This window comes from Diabrotica undecimpunctata, chromosome 9, assembly GCF_040954645.1.
Source record: "Diabrotica undecimpunctata isolate CICGRU chromosome 9, icDiaUnde3, whole genome shotgun sequence".
In the NCBI taxonomy this organism is placed as follows: Eukaryota; Metazoa; Arthropoda; class Insecta; order Coleoptera; family Chrysomelidae; genus Diabrotica; species Diabrotica undecimpunctata.
In genome coordinates this window covers 83,921,074-83,941,105 of record NC_092811.1, presented here as the reverse complement: position 1 = coordinate 83,941,105, position 20,032 = coordinate 83,921,074, and the positions used below count along the sequence as shown (strand labels likewise).

Genomic DNA, 20,032 nt, shown 5'->3' with positions numbered 1-20,032 from the left:
GAAGGTTAAGACACCTTATAACAAAAAACATAAAATAAAGATGAAAGGCTGATAAACAACAATACTATCACAATATGCAAAGAAATTGAGAGCCATGATCAAAACGATCAGCCAAGAGATCTATTTAGAAAAATACGATACATAACAAGAGACTTTAAAGATAGAACTTAGGCCGTTGAAGATCACACAGAAACGCTGAGAACAACAGAGGAGATATAGCAGAGACATGGAGATTATATTGCCGGGATCTGTATAAAGATCATCAACGCCAGGAACTTATTCACCAAACTCCTGAAAAAATCGAAGAAGAAGCTAACATGCTCGAGAATGAAATAAGAGTAGCGATCTCCTAAATATTCTTAATCTTTTTGAGTCTCTGATGTTGATAATCTAAACATTTTGGAATCTGTTTATAATAAACAAATTATACATTAGGTCAATGTTGCAGTTTCGCAACGATATATAAACATTTGTAATATGAACAGACTTTTTTGTGTTAGTTTTGATTCTCCCCGTAGTATATTTAAACGAGATTTGCGTGTACAAGGGCACAGCAGTTTTAAGGGCTAAACATTCCAAGACGAGCCATCTGCGAGATAAGGGCGAGTTCCATATGCCAGATAAGAATATGTGTTTTTGAAGTTAAGATCAGCGCGTCGAGACACTTCATTGCGGTCAAAATCAGAGTCGAGTTTTATCTCTCAAACCACACACATGTGTGTGCGTTTGGGTTAAGAAGAGTACCTTCACACTTAGCATCGGTCCTTTGACCGAGGAAGTCGTTTTGATGCAGAAAAGTTGCATGAATTTTGTGGTTCCTGGTGTACGTCGATGAAGACGTCGTTGGACAGCGGTTGGTGCTGTGATTTATGGGGTAAGCTACAATACACCATAATTTTGTTGCTGCATATATCAAGTACGTTTACTTGGTATATAGATGTCATATTTGCTTCGAACTTTTTATCAGTTGTGCCGCGATCGCGATTGAACTTGATTGAGAACATTTCATTACCTTTATGTAGATTTGTATATTTTTTATATTATAATAATTTCACTATTCTTTTTGTATATATATCACAGTGTTGTGTATTTTATTACCTAATATTAACTCATAATGTGTATTATGAGTATACTTTTGCATTGAGTTTAATAATTTGTTTTTATATGACATATATATTCATATTTTTTATTTTTTGTATATTATTTCTATCTATAACGTGGTATATATACAATCGACAGTTTTGTTTTGTTTATGGTTCTCTTTTTGTGTGTAAGTTTGTACTACATATATTCCTCTTCTTTTAAGTTTATATCCTTCTTTATTTATAATTGTAGGTATATTGGGTTATGTATATTTATGGTTTATTTCACCTCTTTTTAAAATAGAGTTTTATACAGTCCACTTGCTTTCATTTCTTTTATTTTAATATACATACCCAATCTGAAAGGGGGAAACCAGCGAGTTCTAGATTGAACAGAATATTTTCTCTCCCCCTTCAGGATGACCAAAATTGTTATATTGAGGTCATCGTATGTGCAGAACGCAACATAATGGTCCTTCGAGCCGGATTTTCTTCTTCTTTTTCTGTTTTTTTGTGTGTATTTGGGGTTCTCTGGTAGTAGATACCCTTTTTCCATGTTCTTTTTCATGTGTAGTTGCGGTTTCCTTATGGTAGGAGCCTTGTCGGTTATGATAACCAGTTAATATGTCGTTGCTTACGGTTTACTTATGGTAGGGACCTTATCAATTATGATAACCATTTTATTTGTCTTGCTCACGGGTTCCTTATGGTAGGAGCCTAGTCGGTTGTGATAACTATTTGTTGGGGTATTTCTTTTAGCTGGAAAAGATACCCAGTCGTCTGCCGAAAGACGATACCTAGTCTGCCGAAAGACTATTTCGTTGTCGAGGTTCTCTTATGCTAGAGACCTTATTGCGGTTATCACAACCATAGTATAGTCGGGTTTTCTTTTATCTGAAAAGTTGCCCAGTCTGCCGAAAGACATTTTACTTTTTACGTTGTACAACGTTTATTTACTGTATACCTTTTTGCGGTTATCATAACTATATAGTCAGGTATTTGTTTTATGTAAAAAGATACCTACTCGTCTGCCGAAAAACGATACCTAGTCTGCCGAAAGACTATTTCTTCTTTACATTCTTTGTTCCAGGTGCTCTTCTGACAGAGACCTTCTTTTCGTGGTTGTTATAACCATTTATTGTATATATAATTCTTTTCTACTAAAAGATACCTAGTCTGCCGAAAGACTATTTCTTTTTTTTACATTGCTTTTTCGAGGTTCTCTTCTGACAGAGGCCTTTTTTGCGGTTGTTATACCCATTTTACATTACGGTATATCTTTTATACTAAAAGATATCCAGTTGTCTGCAAAAAGACGATTTTGTACTTTACATTAATTAATTTTCAAGGTGTTCTTTTTACAGAGACCTTTTTAAGGTTTTTATAACCATCTTACATTGAGACTTCTTTTATACTGAAAGATAACTAGTCTGTCGAAAGACTATTTCTTTTTTATATACTTTATTTAAAGGTGCTCTTATGACAGAGACCTTTTTCGGGTTTGTATACCCATTTCTTGCTGATTTTTTCATAGTACTTTTAGTGGAGTATTTCTTTTGTCTAAGCATATACTCAGTCTGCCGAAAGACATTCTTACTTTTACTTGTTTAGGGTTTTCTTATGCTAGAGACCTTATTACGGTTAGTATAACCATTTACATTGAGGTATTTATTTTATGAAAAAAGATACCCAGTCTGTAGAGACATTTCTTCTTTTGTGTTCGTTAGTGTTTGTGAGGGTGGAAAAATATTTTCGGTTATTGCAACCATTTTTTTTGTTTAATTTTTCCTGATTGTAAGGACATTAGTAACAGATTGTAATCGTTTTATGTTGGGATATATCTTTTCCTTGATAAGATACCTGGTCTGTGGAGACTGTTCTTTTTTATTTTGTTTGTAGTTGTATTATTATAGAGACCTGCTTTCGATTATTACAAGTATCTCTTTGGTTTGTTTCTGTGACAAATCCAGAGATTTACAATTACTTTTACTAGTTCACAATCTTTTTCTTTTTGTCTTGTCAGTTTTAAATATTAGCTGCTCCATTTTTGTCTAAACAATGGAAACCCTCAAATTCAAGAGACGGTATGCAAAAAATGCAATTATTCGTCACTGTAATTGGATTGCAGAAAATGTTTCATTGGTCGATATTGATTATCTTTTGAAAGTTCGTCGTGAGTATTTACAGGTTGAGTATGATAAATATGAATGCGCACAGGATGCAATCGAGAACTTATTGGTAGATTCCGCTGAAGATAGCGAGAATCGAAACATTGTAGATGATTTGTTTTGTAAGGCAATGGGACTTATAATATGGGAGCCCGTCCTCTCATCCTTTACGTATTATAAAGTAGGTAGTGCATCCCATTGTTCTTCTAGGTTACATGTTGGTGAAAGACCTCCCACACTTATTTCAGATTTATGCCATATACTCAATGTAGTGAATTCTTCAAAAAGTAATATGTCAAAAAACTCATCTATTTCACAACCTCAACCTTCTTTCGAGAAATCTACGTCTCAAATACCTCGTGTGATGGCGCCTAGTTCGTCAGGTCAGCTATCATCGACTTCAGCTCATGTAGATACTGTCCCTAAGGCGTTACCTACGGGCCTTAGCAGTATTGCATATTCCCTTCCACCTGTTGCAGTGGTAAATGATAGTGAGCCCTATAAGACTCGTGACGCTCATACAAACGCGAGTTCTTCTACGGGGCTATCCTTTAATGATCCACATCTCTCTGGCCCTCAGGCCCATTCTAATATTCAATCCTTGCCCAAGGATTTTTCTTTGTATGATTTCCATGATGGGGTATCTGGTGATAACGCTGCCGATACAGCTTCGCGGGGAGCTAACCCCGATACACTTGCTCGATCGAAATCTTGGCATTGTGAGCCAAAATTCTTGTCGTCTTGTGACAGAGACAATTTTAAAGAATCTAATAACTTAGATATGGTGACCATAATTGGGTCAAAACTTCCTAGAGTGGCATTACACCCATCTCTAGATTTAGCATTCGGGGTACATATGCTTAAAATGTACTCCTATCTTTGTCGTTTACGCCGAGTAAAGGCATTTGTGTTTTGTTTCATCAGAAACGTTCTTAAAAAGCAAGCTGAATTGCTTATCGTTCAAGACTTAAAAAGTCTCTCGTTTCCTCGTATATTGAAATCGTTGCCATCCGGTATTGCCAATCCGGATAATCAGTTTGATATTCCGAATTTATTTCCAGAGGAAATTATTCACCGTGCGAAAGTTAGCGGTATGTTGAGGAATGCTACCATTCCTTATGCTCAAAAGCATCATTTTCTTCTTTCTTCGAACAATCTAGTTGTTTTAAAGATGTTTAAAACACACGTACAGTTGGGCCATGTAGGGCCGCAAGGTACGTCCAATTGTAGATATCATTTCGGACTTAGTTGTTACACATGTTATAATGTTAAGAGTCCCATCCATCATTGTGTCACTTGTTCGAGATATCTTTTTATTGCCATAGATTATGGGATATATTTTTGCTTAAAGCTTACGTAGCTTTATTTGTTCATTTATTTGCGCCACGTTATAAAAATAACGGTTTTAATGTTTGGAGAGTTAAGACATTTTCTTTGACATTGTACGAATTCTTTAAAGTACTAAGAATTCTTAGGAGCCGCATCATTTTTGTTTATGTTCATTTCAAAATTGCCTTACTATGTATAAAAAGCCTTGTTTTTTGAATAGCATAAATGTTCGTATTTTATCTATTCTCTTTATTTCTTATTTATCGTAATTTTGATTTATTCTAATTGACTAAGTCTACTACTAGCTTATTCACTGCCTTTTTATGAGATGGAGCTGAGTCTCAACCTGAGATATAATTTGCTTATTGCTTTTCAAATTATCATAATTATCTTTTATGGATAAAGCTTATGGAAGAATATAGTTTCTTCAATTTACATTTTCGTCGTGATTATATCTGTCCAGGTAGATTACCAATATCTAGGGACAGTGTTATAATTCATACGATATTTCTTTTGCCTTTGCTGCTTATTCGTTTCGAGTATTGTAGTAGCCATTCGGGCTACAATTATTCTGTTTGTTTGTCTTTAACTTAGTTGTTGTTGCGGAGAACCATCTCCTTAGGTTTGTTAACCAGGATATTTGTCTTCTCCCATTTCCTTGCTGTTCGAGAACTATTAGAAGGTTATTTGTAGTATTTATATTGAGTGCCGTCTCTCATCATGTGTCCGAGACTTTCTGATTATTGCCTTCTAATCATATACATCACTTTTCTTTCTTTCCTCGTTCTTTTTCATACGGTCCCGTTGGTTAACTGGTCCATCCATGATATCCTGAGGATTCGCTTGTATAGCTACATCTCGATGGCTTCAAGTTCATGTATTGTATCCTAGGATAATAGAGGAATGCACTTCCTATAAGAGAGGAAATCTGTTTTATGTATAGTACTGATAATTGTATAATTGTAGTGATGTATATTTAGTATGTAGTTATGTATTTCTATTCTATTATCGTTTGTTGTATAAGTTTATTGTTGTATGTATAAGTTATTGTTCTTTGTGCTCTTTTGTAAATGTATAGCTTCGTATTCTTGTAAGTGTGGCGTTCGTTTCGTAACCGAAGAAGTGTTTACGGTTTCAGAATTTGTACAGTGCGTCGGGAGTGCAAAGTACAGTTATGTTTTATTGGCACGTATGCCAACGCGGGGAGAATGTTGCAGTTTCGCAACGATATATAAACATTTGTAATATGAACAGACTTTTTTGTGTTAGTTTTGATTCTCCCCGTAGTATATTTAAACGAGATTTGCGTGTACAAGGGCACAGCAGTTTTAAGGGCTAAACATTCCAAGACGAGCCATCTGCGAGATAAGGGCGAGTTCCATATGCCAGATAAGAATATGTATTTTTGAAGTTAAGATCAGCGCGTCGAGACACTTCATTGCGGTCAAAATCAGAGTCGAGTTTTATCTCTCAAACCACACACATGTGTGTGCGTTTGGGTTAAGAAGAGTACCTTCACACTTAGCATCGGTCCTTTGACCGAGGAAGTCGTTTTGATGCAGAAAAGTTGCATGAATTTTGTGGTTCCTGGTGTACGTCGATGAAGACGTCGTTGGACAGCGGTTGGTGCTGTGATTTATGGGGTAAGCTACAATACACCATAATTTTGTTGCTGCATATATCAAGTACGTTTACTTGGTATATAGATGTCATATTTGCTTCGAACTTTTTATCAGTTGTGCCGCGATCGCGATTGAACTTGATTGAGAACATTTCATTACCTTTATGTAGATTTGTATATTTTTTATATTATAATAATTTCACTATTCTTTTTGTATATATATCACAGTGTTGTGTATTTTATTACCTAATATTAACTCATAATGTGTATTATGAGTATACTTTTGCATTGAGTTTAATAATTTGTTTTTATATGACATATATATTCATATTTTTTATTTTTTGTATATTATTTCTATCTATAACGTGGTATATATACAATCGACAGTTTTGTTTTGTTTATGGTTCTCTTTTTGTGTGTAAGTTTGTACTACATATATTCCTCTTCTTTTAAGTTTATATCCTTCTTTATTTATAATTGTAGGTATATTGGGTTATGTATATTTATGGTTTATTTCACCTCTTTTTAAAATAGAGTTTTATACAGTCCACTTGCTTTCATTTCTTTTATTTTAATATACATACCCAATCTGAAAGGGGGAAACCAGCGAGTTCTAGATTGAACAGAATATCTTCTCTCCCCCTTCAGGATGACCAAAATTGTTATATTGAGGTCATCGTATGTGCAGAACGCAACAGTCAATATTACGAGAGTGTATCTGTGAATTCCGAAGCAGCATCATAATCAAATTTAATTTAATTATATGTCTATATTGTACGTTTTTATGTATTTTAATGTTTTAAATATTTTTAATGTATTGTTTTCATTTTTTTTGTAATATTTAATATTTATAATTTTACTTTTAACTTGCTGTAAACCTTGTTGTTCAGAGAATTCTGAAAATATCATGGACAGAACACGTCAAAAACAAAGAGGTTCTGGGAAGGATGAACAAAGAAATGGAAATTTTAAATTCAATAAAAACAAGAAAATTAGAATATCTCGGACATATTACACGTGGAGAGAAATACACCTTGCTCCAACTGATTATGCAGGGAAAGAGAAGCATAGGGAGGCGTAGAATGTCATGGCTGCGCAACCTGAGAGAGTGGTACGGATGTACATCAAATGAACTTTTCAGAGCAGCCGTCTCAAAAGTCCGAATAGCTATGATGATTGCCGACCTCCGCCGCGGAGATGACACTTGAAGAAGAAGAAACCTTGTTGTAACCTACAGTCAAATAAACTATCTATCTATCTTGTGTAGTGTAGTGTAGTGCAGTGTAGCGTATTGTTGCACAGTGTAGCGTATTGTTGCGCAGTGTAGCGTAGTGTAGTATAGTGTATGGTAGTGTAGTGTAGTGCGTTTGTGCGTGCATGGGTGTGTGTGTGTGTGTGTATAAGATTTCACTTACTTGCGTCTGAGATTTTCTTAGGTCTCCTATACAGTATACCTGACAAGCAAGGAATGGCTTTAACTCTCTTTCATGGCGATCGCATCAATATAATCCTCAGGATAACCACCGCCCCACCTAAAATCACCATTTGTTATAAGTAGAGCAGGGATATTTTCTTTTTAAATATGAATGAAATATGCAAAAGAACTTAATTTGACACCACTTTTTTATGCTATTTTTTTTAAATATGTTTGTCTTTTTTAAGTTTTTGTGCTTATTAGTGCTTATATATATATATATATATATATATATATATATATATATATATATATATATATATATATATATATCATTTTTACATTTGACCCAATTTTTATATGATTCTATTCTTCAAGATATAGTCTATAAAAGTCTGTCAAATCAAAGATATTAGTTACATCGACATCACCATATTACTTTATTTGTTAATATTTTAGCTCATGCACCTATCTTTAGATGAAATGAATAAAGGAATATAAAGAGGTAAAATATAAGTATACAGTAGAAATGGAGTTCCTGAGGAGAAGCTGTAGACTTACAAAAAGAGACAGAATTGAAAACGCAGAGATTAAGCGGAGAATGGGAGTGCAATCAGACATAATCGACTATATAGAGGAGAAGAGACTATCCTGGTACGGCCACGTCAGAAGAGCGGACAGAGGACGCTGGATAAACAAAATCACAGAATGGAGCCCGATTGGAAGAAGAAAGAGAGGAAGACCCCGAAGGTCATTCAGAGATGAAATCGACGAGGCTATGGAGAAAAGAACCCTGCGAGATGGAGACTGGAATGACAGGGAAAATTGGAGAAAACGGTTGAGTGAAGGAAGACAGTGAAAACTGTGGAAATCCTTAGTAGTAGTAAAGAGGTAAAAGGTAAAGTTCGTGTAACCTTCTGGCTAAAGTCTAGTGTTAGGGTTTTCAGGTCGCGCAAGCGCCCCTAACATGACTTAACGACTACTTTCGTAGCCGGGACCGACGGCTTTACGTGCCTTCCGAAGCACGGTGGCAGCTCAGTTAAATTAGAAATTGACAATTTGGTCGGTGCCGGGATCATATGAAGAGAACATATAAAGAGGTAATTATTATAGTTAAAAGAGAATAGTTATTCGAGCATGGTAAATTATTTTGTAGAGCATCTGTAAAGACGGTAAGTTTTATTTTACAAATTATCCATATTCATAGTGTGTTTTCTTAACCCTAGAATCACAAAGTGAAATTGGTGGAATGATTTTCACAAGGTGGGGTCACCGGCGACCCGAAAATATTTTTCAAAATAAAAGACATTTATGTTTTTTAAAGTTATTTGTCAAAAAATTTTTCTAAATGATTTGATTTCTAATCAGGAAATGTATTTTTAGATAACAATAAGCAAAACTAATATACAGAGTGAGTCAAAATATATAAGAACTTATATTTGACAAATACTGTTTAAGATGTCAAAAGTAAATTAAAAAACAAGTTAGGAATTGAATAGTTTATTCTTATATTATTTACAATCTCCAGAAATACTAAATTGGTGCTCTGTAGACATATTTTTTTACAATAAACACAAATATGGCGGCCTTTTATGTCGTTACTTCTTGAACAATAATAACATCGACGATTTTGTTTCTGAGGATTTACAGTGAGTATTTTGGCTGGATATCCCAAATAATCACAAATAGATTCCCTTAACTTTTTCGGAAGCTTTATATTATTCATTCTTTGTTGCCTATGATCTTGCACTAATGCATCAGCTAAGGACTTCAAGAATTTCGAACAGGAAATTTTTTTGTCAGAATGTTTTAGTATGTCCAAACCATTATGTTTACTCCATCTCCGTCTAACATTCCATAAAAAAAACTTTCAGTAGCAATCTTCTTGTTTTCCTGGCAACGGTTTTTGCATGACACAGTTGATCGAAAGTATTAGTCCAGGAAATGAAGCATTTCAACTCGCAATTTTTTCGTCCTGCGTGGATTGACTTAAAATTTTAACAGAAGGTAGGTAATAGCCTAAGGATCAAAATCTATATCGAACCAAAGTGCGCCAAATCCTTGGGGGTGGTTGCCACCCCATCTCGGGGGTGAAATTTTTTTTTTACGTTTTAACCATAGGTTTAGATTAAAAAGGTGATTCTAAACAAAAAATTTTCTATACATTTTTTTTATAAAACTGATATTTTTCAAGTTAGTCGCGATTGAAAGTAACAACTTTTAGACGAAAAAGTCGACGTTTTTAATCGATTTTTCGCGAATATCTCGAAAATGGTGCATTTTATCAAAAAAATTGTAGAGAACAAATTTATAGCTTTTAAAAAGGCAAATACAATTCATTTTTTAAAATGTTTTTGCGATATAATAGGAACCGAAATACGGCCTATCAATGTTCAGCGGCCTTCAAATGCCAAATTTGAAAGATTCAAAGTCAAATATCGGGAAAATGATGCATTTTTGGAAGAAAACTCATAGAACCTTTTTTAAATAGCATAAATAGACCTATCATAAAAAAAGACTCTAGCTCAAAAATTGAGTGAGTTATGATGAAAATAAAGTAAATACCTCATTTTTTTACGAAAAAATCGATGAAAACAACCCCCTAACTACCGCCATAATTAAAATCGATCTGCACCCTTCTGCAATTCTCTTTGTACATGTATTGTTAATACGTCCAAGAAGTTTGACCCATTTAAAATTCTTAGTTTTAGAAAAAGTACAGCTTAAAGCGAGAAACGATTTACAATTTCATATTTTTTACCCTTCTTTTTTTAAATATCCCCGAAAATACTGAATATATGAAAGAAATAAAAATGGACGAAATTGTAGCTTTTTTAATGACTAAAATTTTCCTTTATTTATATTTGTTGTACAATGAATATTTGGCGAGATATAGCCGTTTAAAGCATCTATTTACGATCAAGCATCATCTTTTTAGAGCCCTTTAAACTCACCCCATTTAAAAACCAAGGGTTCCAAAAAGATTTAATTCACAGATCCTCGTAGCTCTTAAAAACCTCTACAAAATCGTTTTTGAAGAAACACTCTATCGTTAAAAATGAAGGAAATACGTTAAAAAAACCAATTAATTTTTTTTCCGGAAAATTCCATTAGTATAGTACAGTACATTTCGGAGCATAATAATCTACAAAACCGGTATATTAGGTAGTGGGGCGTTATACATTCGAAATTTTAAGCGTTCTTATTTTGAAATCCCATACAACAGAATAAAACATCTGCTTTTTCCTATGCTTTTACTGGCTGGGATACTGTATCTGCTTTTTACAATAAAGGTAAAAAAAATGTTTTTGATATTCTTCAAAAAAGACCGGACATGAGGGACATGCCGAAATTTTTTACAGTAGTACTGCTAAGCTTGAAGATATTTTAGATGCTGGCAGATACTGTGCAATAATGTTGTACGGAACTGTTAAAGACACGCAGCTTACCAAGTTAAAAAAAATAAAAGATTTGGAAGCTTTTCTCGAGCAGATGCGGTACGAACAGTTCATCAAAGCTACAACGAAAAACTGTGCGGTTAAGCTATCATCCCTTCTGCCCACTGTTGATGCCTTAGATGAGCATTCAAAAAGATGCTATTACCAAATTCAACAGTGGCTTGGCAATGAAAATATCAGAGCAACAGATTGGGGATGGTATTCTAAAGATGGTTTGTTATTACCCGTACGCATGAACAAACAACCTGCACCCGATGATCTTTTGAAAATTATTTTTTGCCAATGCAAAAAAGGATGCGGCGTTTCATGTGGTTGCAAGAAAGTTGGTTTATACTGTAACTCTACTTGTTCTGGGTGCTCAGGTGAAGGGTGCAATAATAGTCCACCAATAATTGAAGAAGATGAGGATGACATAGATCACGATGAAGATGTAATTGATGACGAATATTTTCAACTATTCGTGTAAATGTATAAGAATATATGGTGCCTTTTTATGTTGATAAATTTTTTTGTATTTAATTCTACTTTCTTCAATTTATATCTATTAAATTCGTTTATAAAAACTGCAATGTTTTAAAGGGTGATTTTCAAAAGTTGAAAAGTTGCAAAATTTTGGCAAAAAATTGTTTTTACCTATAGCACTCATAACAATTGATTTTTAAGGGGTGAAAATTTATGAAATTGTATTTTAAAGTATAAAAAACTCACTATTTAACTAATCCAAACCAAATTTCACTCATCTTAAGATTTGTAATGTTATTTTACAATTTTTGAAAATTAGCGGTAGTTTTCACCCCTAAGAACAATTAGGGTTCATCGGCATGACATAAACTATAAAGCAGAGGGTGAGTTGAGCTTAAATCCAAATTTTTATCCAAATCGATCCAAGGCGAAATCATTTTTTTAGAATTAGTAATTTTTTTACATTAATCTCTGACAAGGGTTGCTTTTTAAGGGTTGAAATATGATGGAACTATATTCAAAAGTATAAAATAATCATTATTTAACAACTAATTCAAACCAAATCTTACCCATATTCAGGTTTAATATGTTATTTTATAATTTTTGACAGTTAGGGGTAGTTTTGACCACTAAAACCCTTCAACGCACTTCGGTTCGATATAGATTTTGATCCTTGGGCTATCACCTACCTTCTGTTAAAATTTCAACTCAATCCATGCAGGACGAAAAAATTGCGAGGTTTTAACTTTTTTCGAGCTTCATTTCCTGAACTATATTGAGGTCCCCCTTAGTGCTGTTGTAGAATAGAATTATTTCTGGTTTTTTGGTAACTACATCAACTTCGTCGAATAAGTGCGTAGAACTGTTAAACGGAACAATTTTTTTTCGTTTTGGAACATGTGATACTATTGTCAACTTTTGCGTACATGCAAATGCTGAGGACGGAATTTCTGATCGCTTCGTTTCCAAATATTGTGTAAGTATTTCTCTTTTTTTCTAAGTTATCCACGGTGATATTGCGATTGATACCCTGGATTTTCTCAGTTAGCTTTAAAACATACTTGGTAGGAATTGAACCTTTGTCCGGATCTCGCTGCTCTTTACCAATATTTGGTACAGCAGAACACATATAGCTTGTTTTTGCATCGCACATTTTTACAAGTTGTAAACCATACTTATCAGGCTTGCTGAGAATGTACATTTTAAAAGGGCACCTGCCTCTAAAGTCCTGCAGTTGCTGGTCTATTGTTAGATACTCTGACGGAGTATAATTGTTTTGACAACCTTGAATAAATATATCCTATATTTCTCTGGTAGGTGCAAACTTATCTAAAGCCTTATGTTCTGCACGAGTAGTTGTACCGTCGAAGCGTAAACACATTAAAAAAAATCAAAACGGTTTTTGGACATAGTGCATCCAAATATGGTAACACCAAATTTTTCAGACCACATATCTATTACTGAAAGATGGCATCTGTTAAAACTCCAGCAAAATATAATAAGCCAAAAAGTGCTTCCAACTCACTTTTGTTCGTTTCCTGAGTATAGTATTGTTCTACGGTAAATTTTGTTTTGATAATTTCTATTTCTTTATTTGTGTTATTGAAAATTATTTCTAACAGCGAGTAAGGAAAAAACAGTTGCAATAATTCTAATATGTTGGTTGTATGTGTAGCTTCCCTACTTGGCCCTGGCCTTACTAACTATAGGTTGTGTAAACCAAATATAATTATTTCAATCTAACAAATTGGGGCAGTCGTCTTCTCCTAAATCTTGGTCTATGGCGTTTTGATACAACTCAACATCACCCTCTTGGGTAAGCAAAATGGTCGTCCGGTAATACATAATATTCATCTTTACTTTCACCAAAAGAACATTCTTCTTTACCACTGGAAGCATCCTCATAGAGGACTTTTTACAATTCTCCTTGCGAGGACGTTTATTTAGATACATAGGGGTGCTGTAATTTAAAAAATCTTATAAGACTCTATAAATATTAATACTTAGAAATAACTTACTGATAAAAACTTGTTATGTTAACCACAAGCTGGGGGTTAAAAATCGGAAATGTGCTGCAAACGACTAAATGTGAACGTACATAAAAACACATTCACCAGTTATAAGTTATGTGAAATATTGAAGGTAGATGGGCGACCAACTTACAGGTTCATCAGAATCGCGCACATGTCAAAAAAAATTAGATCACCGGCGGCCCTACCTTGTTGTTCTAGGGTTAATTATGTGTAAAAATTTAGTTTCATGTTAAAAAAAATCCTATAAATATGTGTTGGTGTTTCTTCAAAAATACAGGTTGTTAAAGTTATACGTTTTTTGCAAGTAATATTTGAAATAATGTCGATATTTGGATAAAAATTGTTATTGGGGTATATTTTCACATACAAAATTCGAATATGACCTCAGTATTGGGTTATTTTTATAGGGCGCTACCTACATCTCTTTTTTGCTTTTTGTAGAACCATAAATTATTACGTAGATTTCATTTTTAAATCAGAAAATAGATTTGTTCATCATTTTATTGTAGAAAAAGTATACATGAGAGAAGTATGAACAAGCGTTCTACAGATATTTCGATTTAAACTAATCGCTGTACGTTATTTTAAATAATGGAATATTTTCAAAAATTTACGGCAAATATGTACTTTTAGAAGTCACAACTTTTATTGTATTCAAGTAAAAAGTAATAATATTAAATGAAGTAATCTGAAATATTAGGTATTTAGACAAAAACAAAAATAAACATATACTATAACATCCTGTATATCTGTAACGAAGCATTTCCGGATACGTATTTATTGCATTTTTTTAAGCAACGCAACTCAGCACGAAACTCTCCGTATTGATTCTCTAAGATACTTTGCAGGACCTTACATTGATGTTTGATTTCAGATAGGAGAGTGTTTGATTTAGATGTGGTTACAGATACAATGCGACAAAAAATACAATATAGTACAATATGTAAAAACATTTACATCAAGAATCCCCAAAATGGTTTACAAACAAATGTAAGCAACAAACAACTTCGTGATATATAGCGAGGAGCAGAAATTTAGTTTTGATCTACGCAGTGCAATGTTGAACTCTGATATCCCACTAAATAAATAGCAAAATGCAAGTTTTAAATCATTTTTGGAAAAGTATCTGGTTTACCGTGGACGAGACTACAGATATTTGTGGAAGATACGTCGATAATTCAATCATAGGCGTACTTCACGAAGAAATCTTGACGAAGGGTTACAGGATCAACTCTTAAAGTATTTTATTCAAACCTAATTTACTGTACGTGTCTAACACATGGTGGTCTGAATCGCGTTACTGAGACTATACAGCTGCAATTTTCACTTGTTAATGAGTTGATATAAAATGGAAAAAAAATTGTTACTAAAGCTTCTTTAAGGATGCAACTTTTTAGAGAAATATTGCCTAACACTCTATTATCACCTGAACCAATGTTGACTCGGTAGGGTACATGGTTCGATACAGCTTTATACTACGCCGAATATATCGAACATTTTAAATGCTTTATATTTGAACTTCAAGACACTGCTAGCAAATTGATAAAAGATTGTCAGAATGTTTTAGGTGAAACAGAATTACAAAAAAGCTTGCCTTTATCAAAAGCAAATTTTGTTTTGTGAATGACACAATAAAATATTTGAAGAAACAGCAAATGCCATTAGTTGAGTCGATCCAAAAAACAGCAGTTTTGAAAAAAGATGCAAGATATCCATGAAAAAATTGGTCAGACAGGATTAACAAAACTCAAAGATGTATTACCAAAAAAACGAAGGATTTGAAAAGATAAAAAAAAATATTTTTAATTTTAAATGGAGAATTCGGAAAAGATATAAATATGGATCTGGCAGTAGCGGCAGACTATAAGAAGTATGCATCGATAAGCAGTGTGGACTTTGAAAAAAAGCTTTTCCATTTATCAAAATGTTTTGAGTGATAGGCGCCGAAATTTTTCGATGGAACATTTAAATGAGTATTTAGTTATTTTATGCTTTAAAAAAGATCATATATTCTTTTTTAACTAAGGTGTGTCGATAAAAATTAAGTTCAAGCATTTTGTTCTGAAGCTATTTTCTTGTAGCATTTTTAAATTAATTACTATTTAAAAGGGAATAAGCTACAATTAAAGGTTAAAATACGTTTATTGACGTTTCAATTTCCACTTCGGAAATCGTTCTCAAAATACAAATATTAGTAATGTTTGTATACAAATTGCACACATCATCAATCATCAATCATCAATCATCAATCAATCCACTGCTGGACATAGGCCTCCCCTGTTTGTCTCCAAAGTGTTCTATCTTGTGCTTGCTGTATCCAGTTTTTTGTTGTCTTTCGTAAGTTGTCTTGCCATCGTGTTGGTGGTCATGCTCTGCTACGTTTATCGGCTCTTGGTCTCCATTCAACTAGTTTGCGAATCCATCTTCCGTCCTTCATTCTGGCAACGTGTCCAGCCCATTTCCATTTTAAGTTACAGCTCTTTTAATGACGTCTATGACTTTGGCCTTACCTCGTAGATCTTCGTTTCTAATCCTGTCTCGCAGAGTGGCCTCTATCATTAATCGCTCCATTCTTCTCTGCGCTACTCTTAGTTTTTGTGCGTTTTTGTTTGTGAGCGATAATGTTTCTGCCCCATAGGTCATCACCGGTAGCACGTATTGGTCGAAAACTTATTTCTTCATATTTGTTGGGATGTCACTCTTAAAAACGTTCCTAAGAGCTCCGTATACTGCTCATCCTTGTATTATTCTTCTGGATACTTCGGTTGTTTGATTGTCCTTACTTATCTTAATTTCGTCACCCAGATATATATATATATATATATATATATATATATATATATATATATATATATATAAATATTTGTCTACCAGTTCTATTTCTTTATTTTGTATTTCAAGATGTTTACTTGGTACTAAGTTCGTCATATATTTTATTTTTGTTGTGTTCATTTTTAAACCTATTTTATGACAGGCTGTACTAAGTTCTTCCAACATTTTCTTTATTTGTCCCAAATCTTCTGCAATCAGGACTATATCGTCTGCGTAGCTTAGGTGGTGTAGCATCTCTTCGTCCACATTTATTCCTTTGTCACTTCATTCGAGGGGTTTGATCGCTTTTTCTAGAGCCGATATTAAAAGTTTATCTTTTATTTTCCTCATTAGAGGTTCACCGCCATTCTTAACAGCCTTGATCACAATTACATCGTCTCCTGGTGATTTATTGGATTTCATTTTATTCATCGCTTGTCTAATTTCACTGAGAGTTATTTCTGGCATGAGTTCAGAGCCTTGATTTAATATTGTTTTGCTTATTGCATCTTTTAGCTGTGTTTGGTTCATCCGTCTGCTTTTATAAGGTTCTCCATAGAAGTCTTCTACTATTGTTAAAAGCTCCTCTCTATTTGATGTTATTTTGCCCTTTTTGTTTTTTAATTTATTGATCTGACTTTTTTCATTATTTAGTTTTCTTTGCAGACTTTTATGCTTTTATTATTTTCTATGGTTTGTTCGATCTTTAGTGTATTGTACTTTCTTAAGTCTTTTCTTATTGCTTTCTTGACTTCTCTGTTTATCTTTCTCTTTTGCTCTCCATTTGGATCATTTCTTTCTGTAAAAAGATTTCTTTATTTCATCAAATTCCTGGTGTCAGTACTAAGTTTTTCTTCATTTTTAATTCTGGGACAGTGTTTTCTCATGCTTTCTCCAATGGCTTGCGTAATATGTTTGTTTAGTGCATCTATAATTTCGTTGAGAGTTATGTCTGTGTTGTTTCTCAGTTTGGTTTCGATGTCGCTTTGATATTCTTTAATATCTCTAGGTTGGGTTCATATTGGTATTGGTTTCGTATTAACTAATTTGCGTCTCTCTCGTTTTGTGCTTATTTTAACTTCTGCTCTTATCATTATATGGTCGCTACCAGTGTTAAATGCATTTAGGACCGTTACTTCTTGGATGATTTCTTTTTTGTTTGTAATTATGAAGTCAATTTCGTTTGTTGTTTTATTATCTGGGCTTGCCCAGGTCCATCTTCTATGTGGTTTCTTATAGAAAAAGCTATTCATTTGGACTAGATTATTCTGAAGGAGAAAACCAGTTAAGGTCTCTCCTCTTTCATTCCTTCCATTTAGTCCAAATTGTCCAAGTGATGTTTCTTTTGGACATGCTTTGATTCCTGTTTTCGCATTGAAATCACCACATATTATCACGTATTGTGTGGATACGTCGTTTAGGGCTATTGAGATATCGTCGTAGAATTCTTCGACTTCTTCATCTGAATGGGTGGTTATTGGTGCACAGACTTGAATTATTTTGATGCTGTATCTTTTATTGAGTTGGAATGTTAAGTAGGCAACTCTGTTAGATATTCTCTTAATAGATGTAATTTTATCGCTATGCTTTCTATGTATAAAAAACCCAATGCCTCCCTCTGATATTTCTTCATTACCCATACTGTAGAAAAGATGCCCTGTACTTCGGGTCTTCAGACTTTCTCCTTTCCTTCTCACTTCGCTGACTCCTATTATGTCCCATTTGATATTTGACATTTCACTCTCTATCTCTGTAAGTCTTTCTTCTGACAACAGACTTCTCGCATTGTAGGTAGCAATATGCATCAATGTGTGTTTTTTGGATTTTGTTGTTTGCGAATTTTTGCCTCCCCCAGAATCCTTGGGGCAGACCTTATGAGGTGTGGGACTTACCATTACTGATCTACCTACCTGGGGTTCACTATTCACGATTCGTTTGAAATTCTTTATGACGGGGGATGCACACAATTGCACACAACTGTAAACAAATTTTAATATGAAACATAATTGTTTCGAAATTAATTTCTATCCATTTTTTGTATCTTGATATGATCCAGTGATATTTAAGATAAAAATTAAAATTTTCTGACTTTTTAGCTGAATCAAGTTCAAATTCTAGTATTAAACAACCTTCCGCAGAGCTTTCCACAAAAATCTAAGGTCCGACTCACTACAACTAATCCTAAACAGATTCAATATGGGCTATTACCTATAGATAATTATCAAATTGTTATACTTACGAAAAAATCTTTGGAATTTTACTAGTTGGTAGTGTTAAGATAAGCTGCGTCCATAGTAGAGATCCTACCCCAAAGAAAACGCACCAGAACCACTGGTCTCTGTCCAAGCTAGTTGTAGAAAACGCTATACCACCTACGTGGATAATACCCACCTAAAACGAAACATTCACTAAAAAGATTCGTTTATAGTTCAATAAATAGCTATTTATTGTATTATGTCTTCCAAACAGCACAAAAAAAGGAAAAATAGTAAATTCTTACAGCAAATTTTGCAATAAATTATCAGATATTCTATTAAACTAAACGATCAAAGTAAAATGATCTTTTATCTTAAATGATAGTCTTGTTTTTTAGTTTATCCTCATAATAGCCCCTTTCCTAATTTTGTATTTTATTATTATTACGTCGGTCAATAAATTCCGGGCCTAAAGCATACTGTCAAAATTTTACTCACACTTGATATAAGTGCTGAAGTACCCAGTACCCAAGGCAATGTTTTAGGTCCATTACTTTGCTACTCTAATGTACACCTATGATATACATGTAGGTATTTATTATCATTTTCTTTATATTTAGTTTTATTTAACGTGTGTACGTTGTGTGTGTGTGTATTTTTATGTACGTAACCTAATATGTCGGATAGACGCCGCCTTAATATATTTATAATAAATCGGTCCTGCATTGGGACAGAATTAAGTTTTCGTATATCCACCATGAAAGACACTTCAGTTTTTGTGTAACCATCCAACCCCAGTGTGATTTGACGCTGTCCAGCCACGAGATACAGCCCCAGCGCACTGAAGAGAATCATTTATTATCATATATTATATTGTATCAAAAGTAGCCTACAAACAAAATTTACAGACACACACAATATTCAATTAATTGATAAATTTGCATTTAACTTGTTTCGTCATAAATAATATAACCAGCACTTTTTAAATAAATTTATGACATGTAACTCTTATAGTTTAAGACATCTATACATTGGTCCTTTAAAATGAATTTAGAATAAGTTAAAGTAATTTTATAAATTTTGTTATGGAATACTATGCGTTTATTTCTTCTCCGGACTAACTCTTTGTTTTGGAATTAAACAGAATATATTGACATGTATAAATTTATTATATTAGAGGATGAAAATTACACTCTGCTTGTTATTTCTTAAAACTATGAATATATAAGTTCTGTTATCTACAATTATTTAACGATGTTTCTGGATGGATTTGAGTACAAGAGATTGGACTCAAATATTAATATTAAAATAGCAAATACGGATAGCTTATCGAACAAAGAAATAAGAGAAATAAATTATTATTATTCCATAGATACGAAGTATTAGGTGAATAAACTAGCGAAACTTATTTATTCTAAATAGGAAAATATTTATGAAGAGTATTGATTCTGATTTCTAA

At 33.4% G+C, this 20,032-nt stretch overlaps 1 protein-coding gene across 3 annotated transcripts in view; it reads right to left on the bottom strand.

The window, feature by feature from the left end:
- LOC140450206 (plasma membrane calcium-transporting ATPase 3-like) overlaps positions 1–20,032 on the bottom strand; it is a 122,283-nt gene that overhangs the window by 22,736 nt on the left and 79,515 nt on the right. For all 3 annotated transcript variants that reach the window (XM_072543680.1, XM_072543681.1, XM_072543682.1), the window contains exons 12-13: positions 18,618–18,769; positions 7,616–7,732 (exon numbers count right to left, since the gene is read on the bottom strand). In XM_072543680.1, the coding sequence (XP_072399781.1) occupies positions 7,675–7,732; positions 18,618–18,769 (210 nt within the window). In that variant the 3' untranslated portion in view covers positions 7,616–7,674. Of the gene's footprint in view, positions 1–7,615; positions 7,733–18,617; positions 18,770–20,032 lie in introns of those variants that run through there.